Source organism: Hyla sarda, unplaced genomic scaffold (assembly GCF_029499605.1).
Source record: "Hyla sarda isolate aHylSar1 unplaced genomic scaffold, aHylSar1.hap1 scaffold_2073, whole genome shotgun sequence".
Lineage (NCBI taxonomy): Eukaryota > Metazoa > Chordata > Amphibia > Anura > Hylidae > Hyla > Hyla sarda.
Window position 1 is genome coordinate 14,756 of NW_026608737.1, and position 22,281 is coordinate 37,036.

At 40.3% G+C, this 22,281-nt stretch overlaps 1 protein-coding gene across 1 annotated transcript in view; it reads right to left on the minus strand.

Moving 5' to 3' along the window:
- Positions 1-22,083, minus strand: part of LOC130318783 (phosphofurin acidic cluster sorting protein 2-like) — a gene marked incomplete at both ends in the record, with an annotated part of 34,004 nt that extends 11,921 nt beyond the window's left edge. Inside the window, 3 exons of the mRNA XM_056552903.1 lie at positions 13,730-13,820; positions 21,149-21,300; positions 21,972-22,083. Of these exons, the coding sequence (XP_056408878.1) occupies positions 13,730-13,820; positions 21,149-21,300; positions 21,972-22,083 (355 nt within the window). The remainder of the gene's footprint in view (positions 1-13,729; positions 13,821-21,148; positions 21,301-21,971) is intronic.
- Positions 22,084-22,281: the final 198 nt, after the last annotated feature.

The following is a 22,281-nucleotide window of genomic DNA, read 5'->3' on the forward strand; positions in this document are numbered from 1 at the left end:
ACGTCACCTGTAGTCACTGATATCATTGTGCATTCTCCTCACTATAGAGAAGACATCAACTGTAGTCACTGATATCATTGTGTATTCTCCTCACTATAGAGAAGACGTCACCTGTAGTCACTGATATCATTGTGTATTCTCCTCACTATAGAGAAGACGTCACCTGTAGTCACTGATATCATTGTGTATTCTCCTCACTATAGAGAAGACGTCACCTGTAGTCACTGATATCATTGTGTATTCTCCTCACTATAGAGAAGACGTAACCTGTAATCACTGATATCATTGTGTATTCTCCTCACTATAGAGAAGACGTAACCTGTAATCACTGATATCATTGTGTATTCTCCTCACTATAGAGAAGACGTCACCTGTAGTCACTGATATCATTGTGTATTCTCTTCACTATAGAGAAGACGTCACCTGTAATCACTGATATCATTGTGTATTCTCCTCACTATAGAGAAGACGTCACCTGTAGTCACTGATATCATTGTGTATTCTCCTCACTATAGAGAAGACGTCACCTGTAGTCACTGATATCATTGTGTATTCTCCTCATTATGTCCTATCAGAGCTATAGTCACTTGTAAGTTCTGCAGTTAGATGAGTGAAACTTAACTCCCAGCATAACCTCACCACTGCTTAAAGGGGTACTCTGCTGCAAAACATTTTCTTTTAAATCAACTGGTGCCAGAAAGTTAAACAGGTTTGTAAATTACTTACTTGAAGGATTCAGATTTTAACTTCCTGGCACCAGTTGATTCTAAAGAAAATAATTTCCAGTGGAGTACCCATTTAAGTAATTCTGGGAGTTGTAGTTTTAAATGGTGAAAACCTTTTTAGCGCTTTTCCATTCTGTGGCAATTGGTATATTTAATTATTATACTGGAATTTTTCACAATGCGCTACACCAGTGGCATCCGTCACAACAGGCTAAAAACTTTTATGTGGGGGGGGGGGGGGGGGTAGGTATGGGATGACACCATTTTCTACCGCACCGGGTGACACCAACCCTAGCAACGCCACTGTCTTTATCCACCATCTTTATCTTTATCCACCATCTTATCTTTATCTTTATCCACCATCTTATCTTTATCCACCATCTTATCTTTATCTTTATCCACCATCTTATCTTTATCCACCATCTTATCTTTATCTTTATCCACCATCTTATCTTTATCTTTATCCACCATCTTATCTTTATCCACCATCTCATCTTTATCTTTATCCACCATCTTATCTTTATCTTTATCCACCATCTTATCTTTATCTTTATCCACCATCTTATCTTTATCCACCATCTTATCTTTATCTTTATCCACCATCTTATCTTTATCCACCATCTTATCTTTATCTTTATCCACCATCTTATCTTTATCTTTATCCACCATCTTATCTTATCTTTATCCACCATCTTATCTTTATCTTTATCCACCATCTTATCTTTATCCACCATCTTATCTTTATCTTTATCCACCATCTTATCTTTATCCACCATCTTATCTTTATCCACCATCTTATCTTTATCCACCATCTTATCTTTATCTTTATCCACCATCTTATCTTTATCCACCATCTTATCTTTATCCACCATCTTATCTTTATCTTTATCCACCATCTTATCTTTATCCACCATCTTATCTTTATCTTTATCCACCATCTTATCTTTATCCACCATCTTATCTTTATCTTTATCCACCATCTTATCTTTATCTTTATCCACCATCTTATCTTTATCCACCATCTTATCTTTATCTTTATCCACCATCTTATCTTTATCCACCATCTTATCTTTATCTTTATCCACCATCTTATCTTTATCTTTATCCACCATCTTATCTTTATCTTTATCCACCATCTTATCTTTATCCACCATCTTATCTTTATCTTTATCCACCATCTTATCTTTATCCACCATCTTATCTTTATCCACCATCTTATCTTTATCCACCATCTTATCTTTATCTTTATCCACCATCTTATCTTTATCCACCATCTTATCTTTATCTTTATCCACCATCTTATCTTTATCCACCATCTTATCTTTATCTTTATCCACCATCTTATCTTTATCCACCATCTTATCTTTATCTTTATCCACCATCTTATCTTTATCTTTATCCACCATCTTATCTTTATCCACCATCTTATCTTTATCCACCATCTTATCTTTATCTTTATCCACCATCTTATCTTTATCTTTATCCACCATCTTATCTTTATCCACCATCTTATCTTTATCTTTATCCACCATCTTATCTTTATCCACCATCTTATCTTTATCCACCATCTTATCTTTATCCACCATCTTTATCTTTATCCACCATCTTTATCTTTATCCACCATCTTTATCCACCATCTTTATCTTTATCCACCATCTTATCTTTATCCACCATCTTATCTTTATCCGCCATCTTATCTTTATCCACCATCTTATCTTTATCCGCCATCTTATCTTTATCCACCATCTTTATCTTTATCCGCCATCTTATCTTTATCCACCATCTTATCTTTATCCGCCATCTTATCTTTATCCACCATCTTATCTTTATCCACCATCTTTATCTTTATCCACCATCTTTATCCACCATCTTTATCTTTATCCACCATCTTATCTTTATCCACCATCTTATCTTTATCCGCCATCTTATCTTTATCCACCATCTTATCTTTATCCACCATCTTATCTTTATCCACCATCTTATCTTTATCTTTATCCACCATCTTTATCCACCATCTTTATCTTTATCCACCATCTTATCTTTATCCACCATCTTATCTTTATCCGCCATCTTATCTTTATCCACCATCTTATCTTATCTTTATCCACCATCTTATCTTATTGATTGATAAGTCATATTAGTGTGGCCTTTAGTGCCTTTTTACCATTTTCCCCTGTTCCTCTGTCTCTGTGCTACATTTAGTGTTATACCACACGTTATACACCTGCCGGGGGATTAGAGAAACAAAAGGTTTTCCTGAGTACAAATACACTTTACAGTGGCCTTATCATTGCAAAGGGCCTAAATACAAGAAAATAGCGTACCGTATACTACCTGTATTTCTGTTTTATATCACACATTATATACCTGCCAGTGTATTAACCCCATAAGGACCCGGCCATTTTTTGCACATCTGACCACTGTCACTTTAAACATTAATAACTCTGATGCTTTTAGTTATCATTCTGATTCTGAGATTGTTTTTTCATGACATATTCTACTTTAACTTAGTGGTAAATTTTTGTGGTAACTTGCATCATTTCTTGGTGAAAAATCCCAAAATTTGATGAAAAAAATGAAAATTTTGCATTTTTCTAAATTTGAAGCTCTCTGCTTGTAAGGAAAATGGATATTCAAAATAATTTTTTTGGGTTCACATATACAATATGTCCACTTTATGTTTGCATCATAAAATTTATGAGTTTTTACTTTTGGAGACATCAGAAGCTTCAAAGTTCAGCAGCAATTTTCCAATTTTTCTCAAAATTTTCTAAATCGCTATTTTTCATGGACCAGTTCAGGTTTGAAGTGGATTTGAAGGGTCTTCATATTAGAAATACACCATAAAAGACCCCATTATAAAAACTGCACCCCCCAAAGTAATCAAAAGGACATTCAGTCAGCATTTTAACCCTTTAGGTGTTTCACAGGAATAGCAGCAAAGTGAAGGAGAAAATTCACAATCTTCATTTTTTACACTCGCATGTTCTTGTAGACCCAATTTTTTATTTTTTACAAGGGGTAAAAGGAGAAAATTTATACTTATTTTTGTAGCCCAATTTCTCTCGAGTAAGCACATACCTGATATGTCTATGTAAAGTGTTCGGCGGGCGCAGTAGAGGGCTCAGAAGGGAAAGAGCGATAAGGGGATTTTGGGGGGCATGTCACCTTTAGGAAGCCCCTATGGTGCCTGAACAGCCAAAAAAAAACCCTCACATGGCATACCATTTTGGAAACTAGACCCCTCAGGGAACGTAACAAGGGGTAATGTGAACCTTAATACCCCACAGGTGTTTCATGACTTTTGTATATGTAAAAAAAAAATTTTTTTTTACCTAAAATGCTTGTTTTCCCAAACATTTTACATTTTTAAAAAGGGTAAAAGCAGAAAATAACCCCCAAAATTTTAAGCACAATTTCTCCCGAGTACGGCGATACCCCATATGTGGCCCTAAACTGTTGCCTTGAAGTACGACAGGGGTCCAAAGTGAGAGCGCCATGCGCATTTGAGGCCAAAATTAGGGATTTGCATAGGGGTGGACATAGGGGTATTCTACGCCAGTGATTCCCAAACAGGGTGCCTCCAGCTGTTGTAAAACTCCCAGCATGTCTAGACAGTCAGTGGCTGTCCGGCAATACTGGGAGTAGTTGTTTTGCAACAGCTGGAGGCTCCGTTCTGGAAACAGTGGCGTACCAGACGTTTTTCATTTTTATTGGGGAGGGGAGGGGGGCTGTGTAGGGGTATGTGTATATGTAGTGTTTTTTACTTTTTATTGTGTGTTAGTGTAGTGTAGTGTTTTTAGGGTACAGTCGCACGGGCGGGGGGTTCACAGTAGTTTCTCGCTGGCAGTTTGAGCAGCGGCAGAAAATTTGCCGCAGCTCAAACTTGCAGCCGGATACTTGCTGTAAACCTCCGCCCATGTGAGTGTACCCTGTACGTTCACATTGGGGGGGGGGGGCGCATCCAGCTGTTGCAAAACTACAACTCCCAGCATGTACGGTCTATCAGTGCATGCTGGGAGTTGTAGTTTTGCAACAGCTGGAGACACACAGGTTGTGAAACACCGAGTTTGGTAACAAACTCAGTGTTTTGCAACCAGTGTGCCTTCAGCTGTTGAAAAAGCTACAACCCCCAGCATGTACGGACAGCGGAAGGGCATGTTGGGTCTTGTAGTTATGCAACAGCCGGAGGCATACTACATTGGCTGGGGATGCTGGGGATTGTAGTTATGCAACAGCTGGAGACACACTGGTTTACTACTTAACTCAGTGTGCCTTCAGCTGTTGCATAAGCTACAACCCCCAGCATGTACGGACAGCGGAAGGGCATGCTGGGTCTTGTAGTTATGCAACAGCTGGAGGCATACTACATTGGCTGGGGATGCTGGGGATTGTAGTTATGCAACAGCTGGAGGCCTTCAGCTGTTGCAAAACTACAACTCTCAGCAGTCACCAACAGCCAACGGGCATGCTGGGAGTTGTAGTTATGCAACCACCAGATGCACCACTACAACTCTCAGCATGCACTTTAGCTGATTGTGCAAGCTGGGAGTTGTAGTTATACAACAGCTGAAGGTACACTTTTCCATAGAAAGAATGTGCCTCCAGCTGTTGCAAAACTACAGCTCCCAGCATGCCCTTTTTGCATGCTGGGAGCTGTTGCTAAGCAACAGCAGGAGGCTGTCACTCACCTCCTGCTGCTGCTCCACGATGCCGCCGCACAGGTCAGTCCCTCGCCGCCGCCGTCGCTCCTGGGGCCCCGATCCCAACAGGGACGCCGGGGATCGGGGTCCCCAGCACCCGGGGTCTTCTGCCCGCACCCGCTCACGTCCTCCGGAAGAGGGGCGGAGCGGGTTGCGGGAGTGACACCCGCAGCAGGCGCCCTGATTGGTCGGCCGGGAAACCAGCCGACGAATCAGGGCGATCGTGAGGTGGCACCAGTGCCACCTCATCCCTGCAGGCTCTGGCTGTTCGGGGCCGTCTCTGACGGCCCCGATCAGCCAATAATTCCGGGTCACCGGGTCACTGGAGACTCGATTGACCCGGAATCCGCCGCAGATCGCTGGACTGAATTGTCCAGCGATCTGCGGCCATCGCCGACATGGGGGGTCATCATGACCCCCCTGGGCGACATGCCCCGATGCCTGCTGAACGATTTCAGCAGGCATCCGGCTCCGGCTTCCCTCCGGCTAGCGGCGGGGGCCAGAAATGCTCAGGGCGTATCCATACGCCCTCGGTCCTTAAGGACTTGGAAATGGGGGCGTATGGATACGCCCTATGTCCTTAAGGGGTTAAGGACCGGGGGTTTTTCTGTTTTTGCACTTTCGTTTTTTTGCTCCTTGCCTTTAAAAAATCATAACTCTTTCAATTTTGCACCTAAAAATCCATATGACGCTTATTTTTTGCGCCACCAATTCTACTTTGTAATGACGTCAGTCATTTTGGCCAAAAATCTACGGTGAAAAAGAAAAAAAATTATTGTGCGACAAAATTGAAAAAAAAACGTCATTTTGTAACTTTTGGGGGCTTCCGTTTCTACGTAGTACATTTTTCGGTAAAAATGACCCCTTATTATTCTGTAGGTCCATACGATTATAATGATCCCCTACTTATATAGGTGATTTTGTCGCACTTCTGGAAAAAATCCTAACTACATGCAGGAAAATTAATACGTTTAAAATTGTCATCTTCTGACCCCTATAACTTTTTTATTTTTCCGTGTATGGGGCGGTATGAGGGCTCATTTTTTGCGCCGTGATCTGAAGTTTTTAACGGTAACATTTAAGCATTGATCGGACTTATTGATCGCTTTTTATTCCTTTTTAAATGATATAAAAAGTGACCAAAAATGCACTATTTTGGACTTTGGAATTTTTTTGCGCGCACGCCATTGACCGAGCGGTTTAATTAACGATGTATTTTTTTTATAATTCGGACATTTCTGCACGCGGCGATACCATATATGTTCATTTTTATTTACACTTTTTTTTTTATGGAGGTGATTCAAACTTTTAATAGGGAAGGGGTTAAATGATATTTATTCACTTTTTTTTGCAGTGTTATATATAGGAGACTATACCACTGCACACACTGATCATTGTTATCCCATAGGAGACTATAACACTGCACACACTGATCTCTTATACTGATCATTGTTATCCCATAGGAGACTATAACACTGCACACACTGATCTCTTATACTGATCATTATTATCCCATAGGAGACTATAACACTGCACACACTGATCATTGTTATCCCATAGGAGACTATAACACTGCACACACTGATCTCTTATACTGATCATTATTATCCCATAGGAGACTATAACACTGCACACACTGATCTCTTATACTGATCATTATTATCCAGTAGGAGACTATAACACTGCACACACTGATCTCTTATACTGATCATTATTATCCCATAGGAGACTATAACACTGCACACACTGATCTCTTATACTGATCATTGTTATCCCATAGGGACCTATAACACTGCACACACTGATCTCTTACACTGATCATTATTATCCCATAGGGACCTATAACACTGCACACACTGATCTCTTATACTGATCATTATTATCCCATAGGAGACTATAACACTGCACACACTGATCTCTTATACTGATCATTATTATCCCATAGGAGACTATAACACTGCACACACTGATCTCTTATACTGATCATTATTATCCCATCGGGACCTATAACACTGCACACACTGATCTCTTATACTGATCATTATTATCCCATAGGGACCTATAACACTGCACACACTGATCTCTTATACTGATCATTATTATCCCATAGGAGACTATAACACTGCACACACTGATCTCTTATACTGATCATTATTATCCCATAGGAGACTATAACACTGCACACACTGGTCTCTTATACTGATCATTATTATCCCATAGGGACCTATAACACTGCACACACTGATCTCTTATACTGATCATTATTATCCCATAGGAGACTATAACACTGCACACACTGATCTCTTATACTGATCATTATTATCCCATAGGGACCTATAACACTGCACACACTGATCTCTTATACTGATCATTATTATCCCATAGGAGACTATAACACTGCACACACTGATCTCTTATACTGATCATTATTATCCCATAGGAGACTATAACACTGCACACACTGATCTCTTATACTGATCATTATTATCCCATAGGAGACTATAACACTGCACACACTGATCTCTTATACTGATCATTGTTATCCCATAGGAGACTATAACACTGCACACACTGATCTCTTATACTGATCATTATTATCCCATAGGAGACTATAACACTGCACACACTGATCTCTTATACTGATCATTGTTATCCCATAGGAGACTATAACACTGCACACACTGATCTCTTATACTGATCATTGTTATCCCATAGGGACCTATAACACTGCACACACTGATCTCTTATACTGATCATTATTATCCCATAGGAGAATATAACACAGCACACACTGATCTCTTATACTGATCATTATTATCCCATAGGGACCTATAACACTGCACACACTGATCTCTTATACTGATCATTATTATCCCATAGGAGAATATAACACTGCACACACTGATCTCTTATACTGATCATTATTATCCCATAGGGACCTATAACACTGCACACACTGATCTCTTATACTGATCATTATTATCCCATAGGAGACTATAACACTGCACACACTGATCTCTTATACTGATCATTATTATCCCATAGGAGACTATAACACTGCACACACTGATCTATTGTACTGATCATTATTATCCCATAGGAGACTATAACACTGCACACACTGATCTCTTATACTGATCATTATTATCCCATAGGAGACTATAACACTGCACACACTGATCTTATACTGATCATTATTATCCCATAGGGACCTATAACACTGCACACACTGATCTCTTATACTGATCATTATTATCCCATAGGAGACTATAACACTGCACACACTGATCTCTTATACTGATCATTATTATCCCATAGGGACCTATAACACTGTACACACTGATCTCTTACACTGATCATTATTATCCCATAGGAGACTATAACACTGCACACACTGATCTCTTATACTGATCATTATTATCCCATAGGAGACTATAACACTGCACACACTGATCTCTTACACTGATCATTATTATCCCATAGGAGACTATAACACTGCACACACTGATCTCTTATACTGATCATTATTATCCCATAGGAGACTATAACACTGCACACACTGATCTCTTATACTGATCATTATTATCCCATAGGAGACTATAACACTGCACACACTGATCTCTTATACTGATCATTATTATCCCATAGGAGACTATAACACTGCACACACTGATCTCTTATACTGATCATTATTATCCCATAGGAGAATATAACACTGCACACACTGATCTCTTATACTGATCATTATTATCCCATAGGGACGTATAACACTGCACACACTGATCTCTTATACTGATCATTATTATCCCATAGGGACCTATAACACTGCACACACTGATCTCTTATACTGATCATTATTATCCCATAGGGGGCTATAACACTGCACACACTGATCTCTTGTACTGATCATTGTTATCCCATAGGAGACTATAACACTGCACACACTGATCTCTTATACTGATCATTGTTATCCCATAGGAGACTATAACACTGCACACACTGATCTCTTATACTGATCATTATTATCCCATAGGAGACTATAACACTGCACACACTGATCTCTTATACTGATCATTATTATCCCATAGGGACCTATAACACTGCACACACTGATCTCTTATACTGATCATTATTATCCCATAGGGGGCTATAACACTGCACACACTGATCTCTTATACTGATCATTGTTATCCCATAGGGACCTATAACACTGCACACACTGATCTCTTATACTGATCATTATTATCCCATAGGAGAATATAACACAGCACACACTGATCTCTTATACTGATCATTATTATCCCATAGGGACCTATAACACTGCACACACTGATCTCTTATACTGATCATTATTATCCCATAGGAGAATATAACACTGCACACACTGATCTCTTATACTGATCATTATTATCCCATAGGGACCTATAACACTGCACACACTGATCTCTTATACTGATCATTATTATCCCATAGGAGACTATAACACTGCACACACTGATCTCTTATACTGATCATTATTATCCCATAGGAGACTATAACACTGCACACACTGATCTATTGTACTGATCATTATTATCCCATAGGAGACTATAACACTGCACACACTGATCTCTTATACTGATCATTATTATCCCATAGGAGACTATAACACTGCACACACTGATCTTATACTGATCATTATTATCCCATAGGGACCTATAACACTGCACACACTGATCTCTTATACTGATCATTATTATCCCATAGGAGACTATAACACTGCACACACTGATCTCTTATACTGATCATTATTATCCCATAGGGACCTATAACACTGTACACACTGATCTCTTACACTGATCATTATTATCCCATAGGAGACTATAACACTGCACACACTGATCTCTTATACTGATCATTATTATCCCATAGGAGACTATAACACTGCACACACTGATCTCTTATACTGATCATTATTATCCCATAGGAGACTATAACACTGCACACACTGATCTCTTATACTGATCATTATTATCCCATAGGAGAATATAACACTGCACACACTGATCTCTTATACTGATCATTATTATCCCATAGGGACGTATAACACTGCACACACTGATCTCTTATACTGATCATTATTATCCCATAGGGACCTATAACACTGCACACACTGATCTCTTATACTGATCATTATTATCCCATAGGGACCTATAACACTGCACACACTGATCTCTTATACTGATCATTATTATCCCATAGGAGACTATAACACTGCACACACTGATCTCTTATACTGATCATTATTATCCCATAGGAACCTATAACACTGCACACACTGATCTCTTATACTGATCATTATTATCCCATAGGGGGCTATAACACTGCACACACTGATCTCTTGTACTGATCATTGTTATCCCATAGGAGACTATAACACTGCACACACTGATCTCTTATACTGATCATTGTTATCCCATAGGAGACTATAACACTGCACACACTGATCTCTTATACTGATCATTATTATCCCATAGGGACCTATAACACTGCACACACTGATCTCTTATACTGATCATTATTATCCCATAGGGGGCTATAACACTGCACACACTGATCTCTTATACTGATCATTATTATCCCATAGGAGACTATAACACTGCACACACTGATCTCTTATACTGATCATTGTTATCCCATAGGAGACTATAACACTGCACACACTGATCTCTTATACTGATCATTATTATCCCATAGGGACCTATAACACTGCACACACTGATCTCTTATACTGATCATTGTTATCCCATAGGAGACTATAACACTGCACACACTGATCTCTTATACTGATCATTATTATCCCATAGGAGACTATAACACTGCACACACTGATCTCTTATACTGATCATTGTTATCCCATTGGAGACTATAACACTGCACACACTGATCTCTTATACTGATCATTATTATCCCATAGGAGACTATAACACTGCACACACTGATCTCTTATACTGATCATTGTTATTCCATAGGGGACTATAACACTGCACACACTGATCTCTTATACTATTGGTGATGTTGGGGGTCACTATTGGTGATGTTGGGGGTCACTATTGGTAATGTTGGGGGTCACTATTGGTGATGTTGGGGTCACTATTGGTGATGTTGGGGTCACTATTGGTGATGTTGGGGTCACTACTGGTGATGTTGGGGGTCACTCTTGGTGGAGATGGGGATCACTCTTGGTGGAGATGGGGGTCACTCTTGGTGATGCTGGGGGTCACTATTGGTGAGGTTGGGGGTCACTATTGGTGAGGTTGGGGGGTCACTATTGGTGATGTTGGGGTCACTATTGGTGATGTTGGGGTCACTATTGGTGATTTTGAGGTCACTATTGGTGAGGTTGGGGTCACTATTGGTGATGTTGGGGTCACTATTGGTGATGTTGGGGTCACTATTGGTGATGTTGGGGTCACTACTGGTGATGTTGGGGGTCACTATTGGTGGAGATGGGGATCACTCTTGGTGGAGATGGGGGTCACTCTTGGTGATGCTGGGGGTCACTATTGGTGAGTTTGGGGGTCACTATTGGTGAGGTTGGGGGGTCACTATTGGTGATGTTGGGGTCACTATTGGTGATGTCGGGGTCACTATTGGTGATGTTGGGGGTCACTATTGGTGATTTTGGGGTCACTATTGGTGAGGTTGGGGTCACTATTGGTGAGGTTGGGGGTCAGGTTGGGGGTCACTATTGGTGAGGTTGGGGGGTCACTATTGGTGAGGTTGGGGGGTCACTATTGGTGAGGTTGGGGGGTCACTATTGGTGAGGTTGGGGGGTCACTATTGGTGAGGTTGGGGGGTCACTCTTGGTGAGGTTGGGGGTCACTCTTGGTGAGGTTGGGGGTCACTCTTGGTGAGGTTGGGGGTCACTATTGGTGATGTTGGGGGTCACTCTTGGTGATGTTGGGGGTCACTCTTGGTGGGGTTGGGGGTCACTCTTGGTGGGGTTGGGGGTCACTCTTGGTGAGGTTGGGGGTCACTCTTGGTGAGGTTGGGGGTCACTCTTGGTGAGGTTGGGGGTCACTCTTGGTGAGGTTGGGGGTCACTATTGGTGAGGTTGGGGGTCACTATTGGTGAGGTTGGGGGTCACTCTTGGTGATGTTGGGGGTCACTCTTGGTGATGTTGGGGGTCACTCTTGGTGGAGATGGGGGTCACTCTTGGTGGAGATGGGGGTCACTCTTGGTGAGGTTGGGGGTCACTCTTGGTGATGTTGGGGGTCACTATTGGTGAGGTTGGGGGTCACTCTTGGTGGAGATGGGGGTCACTCTTGGTGAGGTTGGGGGTCACTCTTGGTGAGGTTGGGGGTCACTATTGGTGATGTTGGGGGTCACTATTGGTGATGTTGGGGGTCACTCTTGGTGGACATGGGGGTCACTCTTGGTGGAGATGGGGGTCACTCTTGGTGATGTTGGGGGTCACTATTGGTGAGGTTGGGGGTCACTCTTGGTGGAGATGGGGGTCACTCTTGGTGAGGTTGGGGGTCACTCTTGGTGAGGTTGGGGGTCACTCTTGGTGATGTTGGGGGTCACTATTGGTGATGTTGGGGGTCACTCTTGGTGGAGATGGGGGTCACTCTTGGTGAGGTTGGGGGTCACTCTTGGTGAGGTTGGGGGTCACTATTGGTGATGTTGGGGGTCACTATTGGTGATGTTGGGGGTCACTATTGGTGATGTTGGGGGTCACTCTTGGTGGAGATGGGGGTCACTCTTGGTGGAGATGGGGGTCACTATTGGTGAGGTTGGGGGTCACTCTTGGTGAGGTTGGGGGTCACTCTTGGTGGAGATGGGGGTCACTATTGGTGAGGTTGGGGGTCACTCTTGGTGAGGTTGGGGGTCACTCTTGGTGATGTTGGGGGTCACTATTGGTGATGTTGGGGGTCACTATTGGTGATGTTGGGGGTCACTCTTGGTGAAGATGGGGGTCACTCTTGGTGGAGATGGGGGTCACTATTGGTGATGTTGGGGGTCACTATTGGTGATGTTGGGGGTCACTATTGGTGATGTTGGGGGTTAATACTAAGGTGAGGGTGAGATGGTGATAAGAATGTGGCACTAGAGTGAGCTCTACAGATGGGCACACAGGGTTCTCGGACCCCCAAGTCCTTATTTTGGGAGGGAAGTTCAGGGGATCCTGCTGTAATAGTCTAAGGAAATGTTACAGGGTCAGTGATCGGTGACTGTACTGCTGGGACCTGTAGTTCCCCTAGAAGCTTCTATCTCCGGGCACGGGAAGCATTATCTGATGATAGAGTGAAGACTCACCGCTCCCGCCGTCTTCACTCCTCCTTTCTGACTATTGATGCTGCCGATCTCCGTCTGAGACCCCGAATTAGAGACCCCTTCAAAATACCTCCTGAGAGGGAAGAGAAAGAAACCGAGGATATAGGAGGAGCAGGATATATATATATACAGTGAGGAGGATACAGAAGATATATAAGGATCAGGATATATATATATACAGTGAGGAGGATACAGAAGATATATAAGGATCAGGATATAAATATACAGTGAGGAGGATACAGAAGATATATAAGGATCAGGATATATATATATACAGTGAGGAGGATACAGAAGATATATAAGGATCAGGATATATATATATATACAGTGAGGAGGATACAGAAGATATATAAGGATCAGGATATAAATATACAGTGAGGAGGATACAGAAGATATATAAGGATCAGGATATATATATATACAGTGAGGAGGATACAAAAGATATATAAGGATCAGGATATATATATATACAGTGAGGAGGATACAAAAGATATATAAGGATCAGGATATATATATATACAGTGAGGAGGATACAGAAGATATATAAGGATCAGGATATATATACACTGAGGAGGATACAGAAGATATACAAAGATCAGGATATATATATACAGTGAGGAGGATACAGAAGATATATAAGGATCAGGATATATATACACTGAGGAGGATACAGAAGATATACAAAGATCAGGATATATATATACAGTGAGGAGGATACAGAAGATATATAAGGATCAGGATATATATATACAGTGAGGAGGATACAAAAGATATATAAGGATCAGGATATATATATATATATATATATATATATATATATATACAGTGAGGAGGATACAGAAGATATATAAGGATCAGGATATATATATATATATATATATATATACAGTGAGGAGGATACAGAAGATATATAAGGATCAGGATATATATATACAGTGAGGAGGATACAGAAGATATAGGAGGATCAGGATATATATATATATATATATATATATATATATACAGTGAGGAGGATACAGAAGATATATAAGGATCAGGATATATATATATATATATATATATATATATACAGTGAGGAGGATACAGAAGATATATAAGGATTAGGATATATATATATATATATATATATATATATACACAGTGAGGAGGATACAGAAGATATAGAAGGATCAGGATATATATATACAGTGAGGAGGATACAGAAGATATATAAGGATCAGGACATATATATACAGTGAGGAGGATACAGAAGATATATAAGGATCAGGATATATATATACAGTGAGGAGGATACAGAAGATATATAAGGATCAGGATATAAATATATACACTGAGGATAGGATATATCAGGGTTACGGGTATACATATGAGGAGTATTAGGATATATCAGGGTTATGAGTATACATATGAGGAGTATTAGGATATATCAGGGTTATGAGTATACATATGAGGAGTATTAGGATATATCAGGGTTATGAGTATACATATGGGGGAGTATTAGGATATATCAGGGTTATGAGTATACATATGAGGAGTATTAGGATATATCAGGGTTATGGGTATACATATGGGGAGTATTAGGATATATCAGGGTTATTAGTATACATATGGGGAGTATTAGGATATATCAGGGTTATGGGTATACATATGAGGAGTATTAGGATATATCAGGGTTATGAGTATACATATGAGGAGTATTAGGATATATCAGGGTTATGGGTATACATATGGGGAGTATTAGGATATATCAGGGTTATGGGTATACATATGAGGAGTATTAGGATATATCAGGGTTATGAGTATACATATGAGGAGTATTAGGATATATCAGGGTTATGAGTATACATATGGGGAGTATTAGGATATATCAGGGTTATGGGTATACATATGGGGGAGTATTAGGATATATCAGGGTTATGGGTATACATATGGGGGAGTATTAGGATATATCAGGGTTATGGGTATACATATGGGGAGTATTAGGATATATCAGGGTTATGGGTATACATATGGGGGAGTATTAGGATATATCAGGGTTATGGGTATACATATGAGGAGTATTAGGATATATCAGGGTTATGAGTATACATATGGAGAGTATTAGGATATATCAGGGTTATGAGTATACATATGAGGAGTATTAGGATATATCAGGGTTATGAGTATACATATGAGGAGTATTAGGATATATCAGGGTTATGAGTATACATATGAGGAGTATTAGGATATATCAGGGTTATGAGTATACATATGAGGAGTATTAGGATATATCAGGGTTATGAGTATACATATGGGGAGTATTAGGATATATCAGGGTTATGAGTATACATATGAGGAGTATTAGGATATATCAGGGTTATGAGTATACATATGAGGAGTATTAGGATATATCAGGGTTATGAGTATACATATGAGGAGTATTAGGATATATCAGGGTTATGGGTATACATATGGGGAGTATTAGGATATATCAGGGTTATGGGTATACATATGGGGGAGTATTAGGATATATCAGGGTTATGAGTATACATATGAGGAGTATTAGGATATATCAGGGTTATGAGTATACATATGGGGAGTATTAGGATATATCAGGGTTATGAGTATACATATGAGGAGTATTAGGATATATCAGGGTTATGAGTATACATATGAGGAGTATTAGGATATATCAGGGTTATGAGTATACATATGAGGAGTATTAGGATATATCAGGGTTATGGGTATACATATGAGGAGTATTAGGATATATCAGGGTTATGAGTATACATATGGGGAGTATTAGGATATATCAGGGTTATGGGTATACATATGAGGAGTATTAGGATATATCAGGGTTATGAGTATACATATGGGGGAGTATTAGGATATATCAGGGTTATGGGTATACATATGGGGAGTATTAGGATATATCAGGGTTATGAGTATACATATGAGGAGTATTAGGATATATCAGGGTTATGAGTATACATATGGGGGAGTATTAGGATATATCAGGGTTATGGGTATACATATGGGGAAGTATTAGGATATATCAGGGTTATGGGTATACATATGGGGAGTATTAGGATATATCAGGGTTATGGGTATACATATGGGGAAGTATTAGGATATATCAGGGTTATGGGTATACATATGAGGAGTATTAGGATATATCAGGGTTATGGGTATACATATGGGGAGTATTAGGATATATCAGGGTTATGGGTATACATATGGGGGAGTATTAGGATATATCAGGGTTATGGGTATACATATGGGGAGTATTAGGATATATCAGGGTTATGGGTATACATATGGGGGAGTATTAGGATATATCAGGGTTATGGGTATACATATGAGGAGTATTAGGATATATCAGGGTTATGAGTATACATATGAGGAGTATTAGGATATATCAGGGTTATGAGTATACATATGAGGAGTATTAGGATATATCAGGGTTATGAGTATACATATGAGGAGTATTAGGATATATCAGGGTTATGGGTATACATATGAGGAGTATTAGGATATATCAGGGTTATGAGTATACATATGAGGAGTATTAGGATATATCAGGGTTATGAGTATACATATGGGGGAGTATTAGGATATATCAGGGTTATGGGTATACATATGGGGAGTATTAGGATATATCAGGGTTATGAGTATACATATGGGGAGTATTAGGATATATCAGGGTTATGGGTATACATATGAGGAGTATTAGGATATATCAGGGTTATGAGTATACATATGGGGAGTATTAGGATATATCAGGGTTATGAGTATACATATGGGGAGTATTAGGATATATCAGGGTTATGGGTATACATATGAGGAGTATTAGGATATATCAGGGTTATGGGTATACATATGGGGAGTATTAGGATATATCAGGGTTATGAGTATACATATGGGGAGTATTAGGATATATCAGGGTTATGGGTATACATATGAGGAGTATTAGGATATATCAGGGTTATGAGTATACATATGGGGGAGTATTAGGATATATCAGGGTTATGGGTATACATATGAGGAGTATTAGGATATATCAGGGTTATGGGTATACATATGGGGGAGTATTAGGATATATCAGGGTTATGGGTATACATATGGAGAGTATTAGGATATATCAGGGTTATGGGTATACATATGAGGAGTATTAGGATATATCAGGGTTATGAGTATACATATGGGGAGTATTAGGATATATCAGGGTTATGAGTATACATATGAGGAGTATTAGGATATATCAGGGTTATGAGTATACATATGGGGAGTATTAGGATATATCAGGGTTATGAGTATACATATGAGGAGTATTAGGATATATCAGGGTTATGAGTATACATATGGGGAGTATTAGGATATATCAGGGTTATGGGTATACATATGGGGAGTATTAGGATATATCAGGGTTATGAGTATACATATGGGGAGTATTAGGATATATCAGGGTTATGGGTATACATATGAGGAGTATTAGGATATATCAGGGTTATGAGTATACATATGGGGGAGTATTAGGATATATCAGGGTTATGGGTATACATATGAGGAGTATTAGGATATATCAGGGTTATGGGTATACATATGGGGGAGTATTAGGATATATCAGGGTTATGGGTATACATATGGAGAGTATTAGGATATATCAGGGTTATGGGTATACATATGAGGAGTATTAGGATATATCAGGGTTATGAGTATACATATGAGGAGTATTAGGATATATCAGGGTTATGAGTATACATATGGGGAGTATTAGGATATATCAGGGTTATGAGTATACATATGAGGAGTATTAGGATATATCAGGGTTATGAGTATACATATGGGGAGTATTAGGATATATCAGGGTTATGGGTATACATATGGGGAGTATTAGGATATATCAGGGTTATGAGTATACATATGAGGAGTATTAGGATATATCAGGGTTATGGGTATACATATGGGGAGTATTAGGATATATCAGGGTTATGGGTATACATATGGGGGAGTATTAGGATATATCAGGGTTATGAGTATACATATGGGGGAGTATTAGGATATATCAGGGTTATGAGTATACATATGAGGGAGTATTAGGATATATCAGGGTTATGGGTATACATATGAGGAGTATTAGGATATATCAGGGTTATGGGTATACATATGGGGAGTATTAGGATATATCAGGGTTATGAGTATACATATGGGGGAGTATTAGGATATATCAGGGTTATGAGTATACATATGAGGAGTATTAGGATATATCAGGGTTATGAGTATACATATGAGGAGTATTAGGATATATCAGGGTTATGGGTATACATATGGGGAGTATTAGGATATATCAGGGTTATGAGTATACATATGGAGAGTATTAGGATATATCAGGGTTATGGGTATACATATGAGGAGTATCAGGATATATCAGGGTTATGAGTATACATATGGATAGTATTAGGATATATCAGGGTTATGGGTATACATATGAGGAGTATCAGGATATATCAGGGTTATGAGTATACATATGAGGAGTATTAGGATATATCAGGGTTATGAGTATACATATGAGGAGTATTAGGATATATCAGGGTTACGAGTATACATATGGGGAGTATTAGGATATATCAGGGTTATGAGTATACATATGAGGAGTATTAGGATATCTCAGGGTTTTGGGTATACATATGGGGAGTATTAGGATATATCAGGGTTATGGGTATACATATGGGGGAGTATTAGGATATATCAGGGTTATGGGTATACATATGAGGAGTATTAGGATATATCAGGGTTATGGGTATACATATGGGGGAGTATTAGGATATATCAGGGTTATGGGTATACATATGGGGGAGTATTAGGATATATCAGGGTTATGAGTATACATATGGAGAGTATTAGGATATATCAGGGTTATGGGTATACATATGAGGAGTATCAGGATATATCAGGGTTATGAGTATACATATGAGGAGTATTAGGATATATCAGGGTTATGGGTATACATATGAGGAGTATTAGGATATATCAGGGTTATGGGTATACATATGGGGAGTATTAGGATATATCAGGGTTATGAGTATACATATGAGGAGTATCAGGATATATCAGGGTTATGAGTATACATATGAGGAGTATTAGGATATATCAGGGTTATGGGTATACATATGAGGAGTATTAGGATATATCAGGGTTATGGGTATACATATGGGGAGTATTAGGATATCTCAGGGTTTTGGGTATACATATGAGGAGTATTAGGATATATCAGGGTTATGAGTATACATATGGGGGAGTATTAGGATATATCAGGGTTATGGGTATACATATGGGGAGTATTAGGATATATCAGGGTTATGAGTATACATATGGAGAGTATTAGGATATATCAGGGTTATGGGTATACATATGAGGAGTATTAGGATATATCAGGGTTATGAGTATACATATGAGGAGTATTAGGATATATCAGGGTTATGAGTATACATATGGGGGAGTATTAGGATATATCAGGGTTATGAGTATACATATGGGGGAGTATTAGGATATATCAGGGTTATGGGTATACATATGAGGAGTATCAGGATATATCAGGGTTATGAGTATACATATGAGGAGTATTAGGATATATCAGGGTTATGGGTATACATATGAGGAGTATTAGGATATATCAGGGTTATGGGTATACATATGGGGAGTATTAGGATATCTCAGGGTTTTGGGTATACATATGGGGAGTATTAGGATATATCAGGGTTATGGGTATACATATGAGGAGTATTAGGATATATCAGGGTTATGAGTATACATATGAGGAGTATTAGGATATATCAGGGTTATGAGTATACATATGAGGAGTATCAGGATATATCAGGGTTATGAGTATACATATGAGGAGTATTAGGATATATCAGGGTTATGGGTATACATATGAGGAGTATTAGGATATCTCAGGGTTTTGGGTATACATATGGGGAGTATTAGGATATATCAGGGTTATGGGTATACATATGGGGGAGTATTAGGATATATCAGGGTTATGAGTATACATATGAGGAGTATTAGGATATATCAGGGTTATGAGTATACATATGAGGAGTATTAGGATATATCAGGGTTATGAGTATACATATGAGGAGTATTAGGATATATCAGGGTTATGAGTATACATATGAGGAGTATTAGGATATATCAGGGTTATGAGTATACATATGGGGAGTATTAGGATATATCAGGGTTATGGGTATACATATGGGGGAGTATTAGGATATATCAGGGTTATGAGTATACATATGGGGGAGTATTAGGATATATCAGGTTTACGGGTATGTTATGGGCATATGGGGGAGTTTTGGATAGGTTGTAGACAGTCTAGGGACCCCTGATGGGACCCCACACCCCCCAGGGTTGGCTCCTCACCGTAGTGTTGGTTTTGGGGTGCTGATGACGCTGTCATTGTCCTCGATGTCGAATCCGCTCTCGCTGTTGTTGTACTCGTCCAGACTGTCATACAGGAGGCCAAGCTCCTCATCCTCCTCCTGCTCCCGACACGCGTGTTCTGTGTCCAGTGTCTGTAGAAAGAGGAGGAGTCACCACACAGACCGATCTGCTGAGGATCAACCCCTAGGGGTACGCCAAGGGCTATGCGGGGGATATGCCAAGGGTTATGCGGTGGGTACGCCAAGGGTTATGCGGGGGGTACGCCAAGGGTTATGCGGGGGGTACGCCAAGGGTTATGGCGGGGGTACGCCAAGGGCTATGCGGGGGTACGCTAAGGGTTATGGCGGGGGTACGCCAAGGGTTATGGCGGGGGCTACGCCAAGGGTTATGGCGGGGGTACGCCAAGGGTTATGCGGGGGGTACGCCAAGGGTTATGGCGGGGGTACGCCAAGGGTTATGGCGGGGGTACGCCAAGGGTTATGGCGGGGGTACGCCAAGGGTTATGGCGGGGGCTACGCCAAGGGTTATGGCGGGGGTACGCCAAGGGTTATGGCGGGGGTACGCCAAGGGTTATGGCGGGGGTACGCCAAGGGTTATGGCGGGGGTACGCCAAGGGTTATGGCGGGGGTACGCCAAGGGTTATGGCGGGGGTACGCCAAGGGTTATGGCGGGGGTACGCCAAGGGTTATGCGGGGGTACGCCAAGGGTTATGCGGGGGTATACCAATTTGCTTACAAATACCAGCTATGCATTGGCCAGTATTTGTCAGCGCAGAGCGGGGATTAGACGCGGTAAATTGTACCGCGGCCGGAGCTGCAGTGGCTGCCGGGCCTGACGTGTGACGTCCCTGATGTTGCGAGGAGGTGCTGGCACTGCGCAGAAGGACGTCACCCATCAGTGCGGCCCTCCGACTCCTGCCGAACGGGAAAGACACAGGCCTGGTAAACATAATTAGAGGGGGGGGTAATGGCACAAGAGGATAAATATGGAGGGGGGGGGGGTAATGGCACAAGGGGATTAACAAGAAGGGGATGATAATGGCACAAGGGGATTAATATGGAGGGGGATGATAATGGCACAAGGGTATTAATATGGAGGGGGATGATAATGGC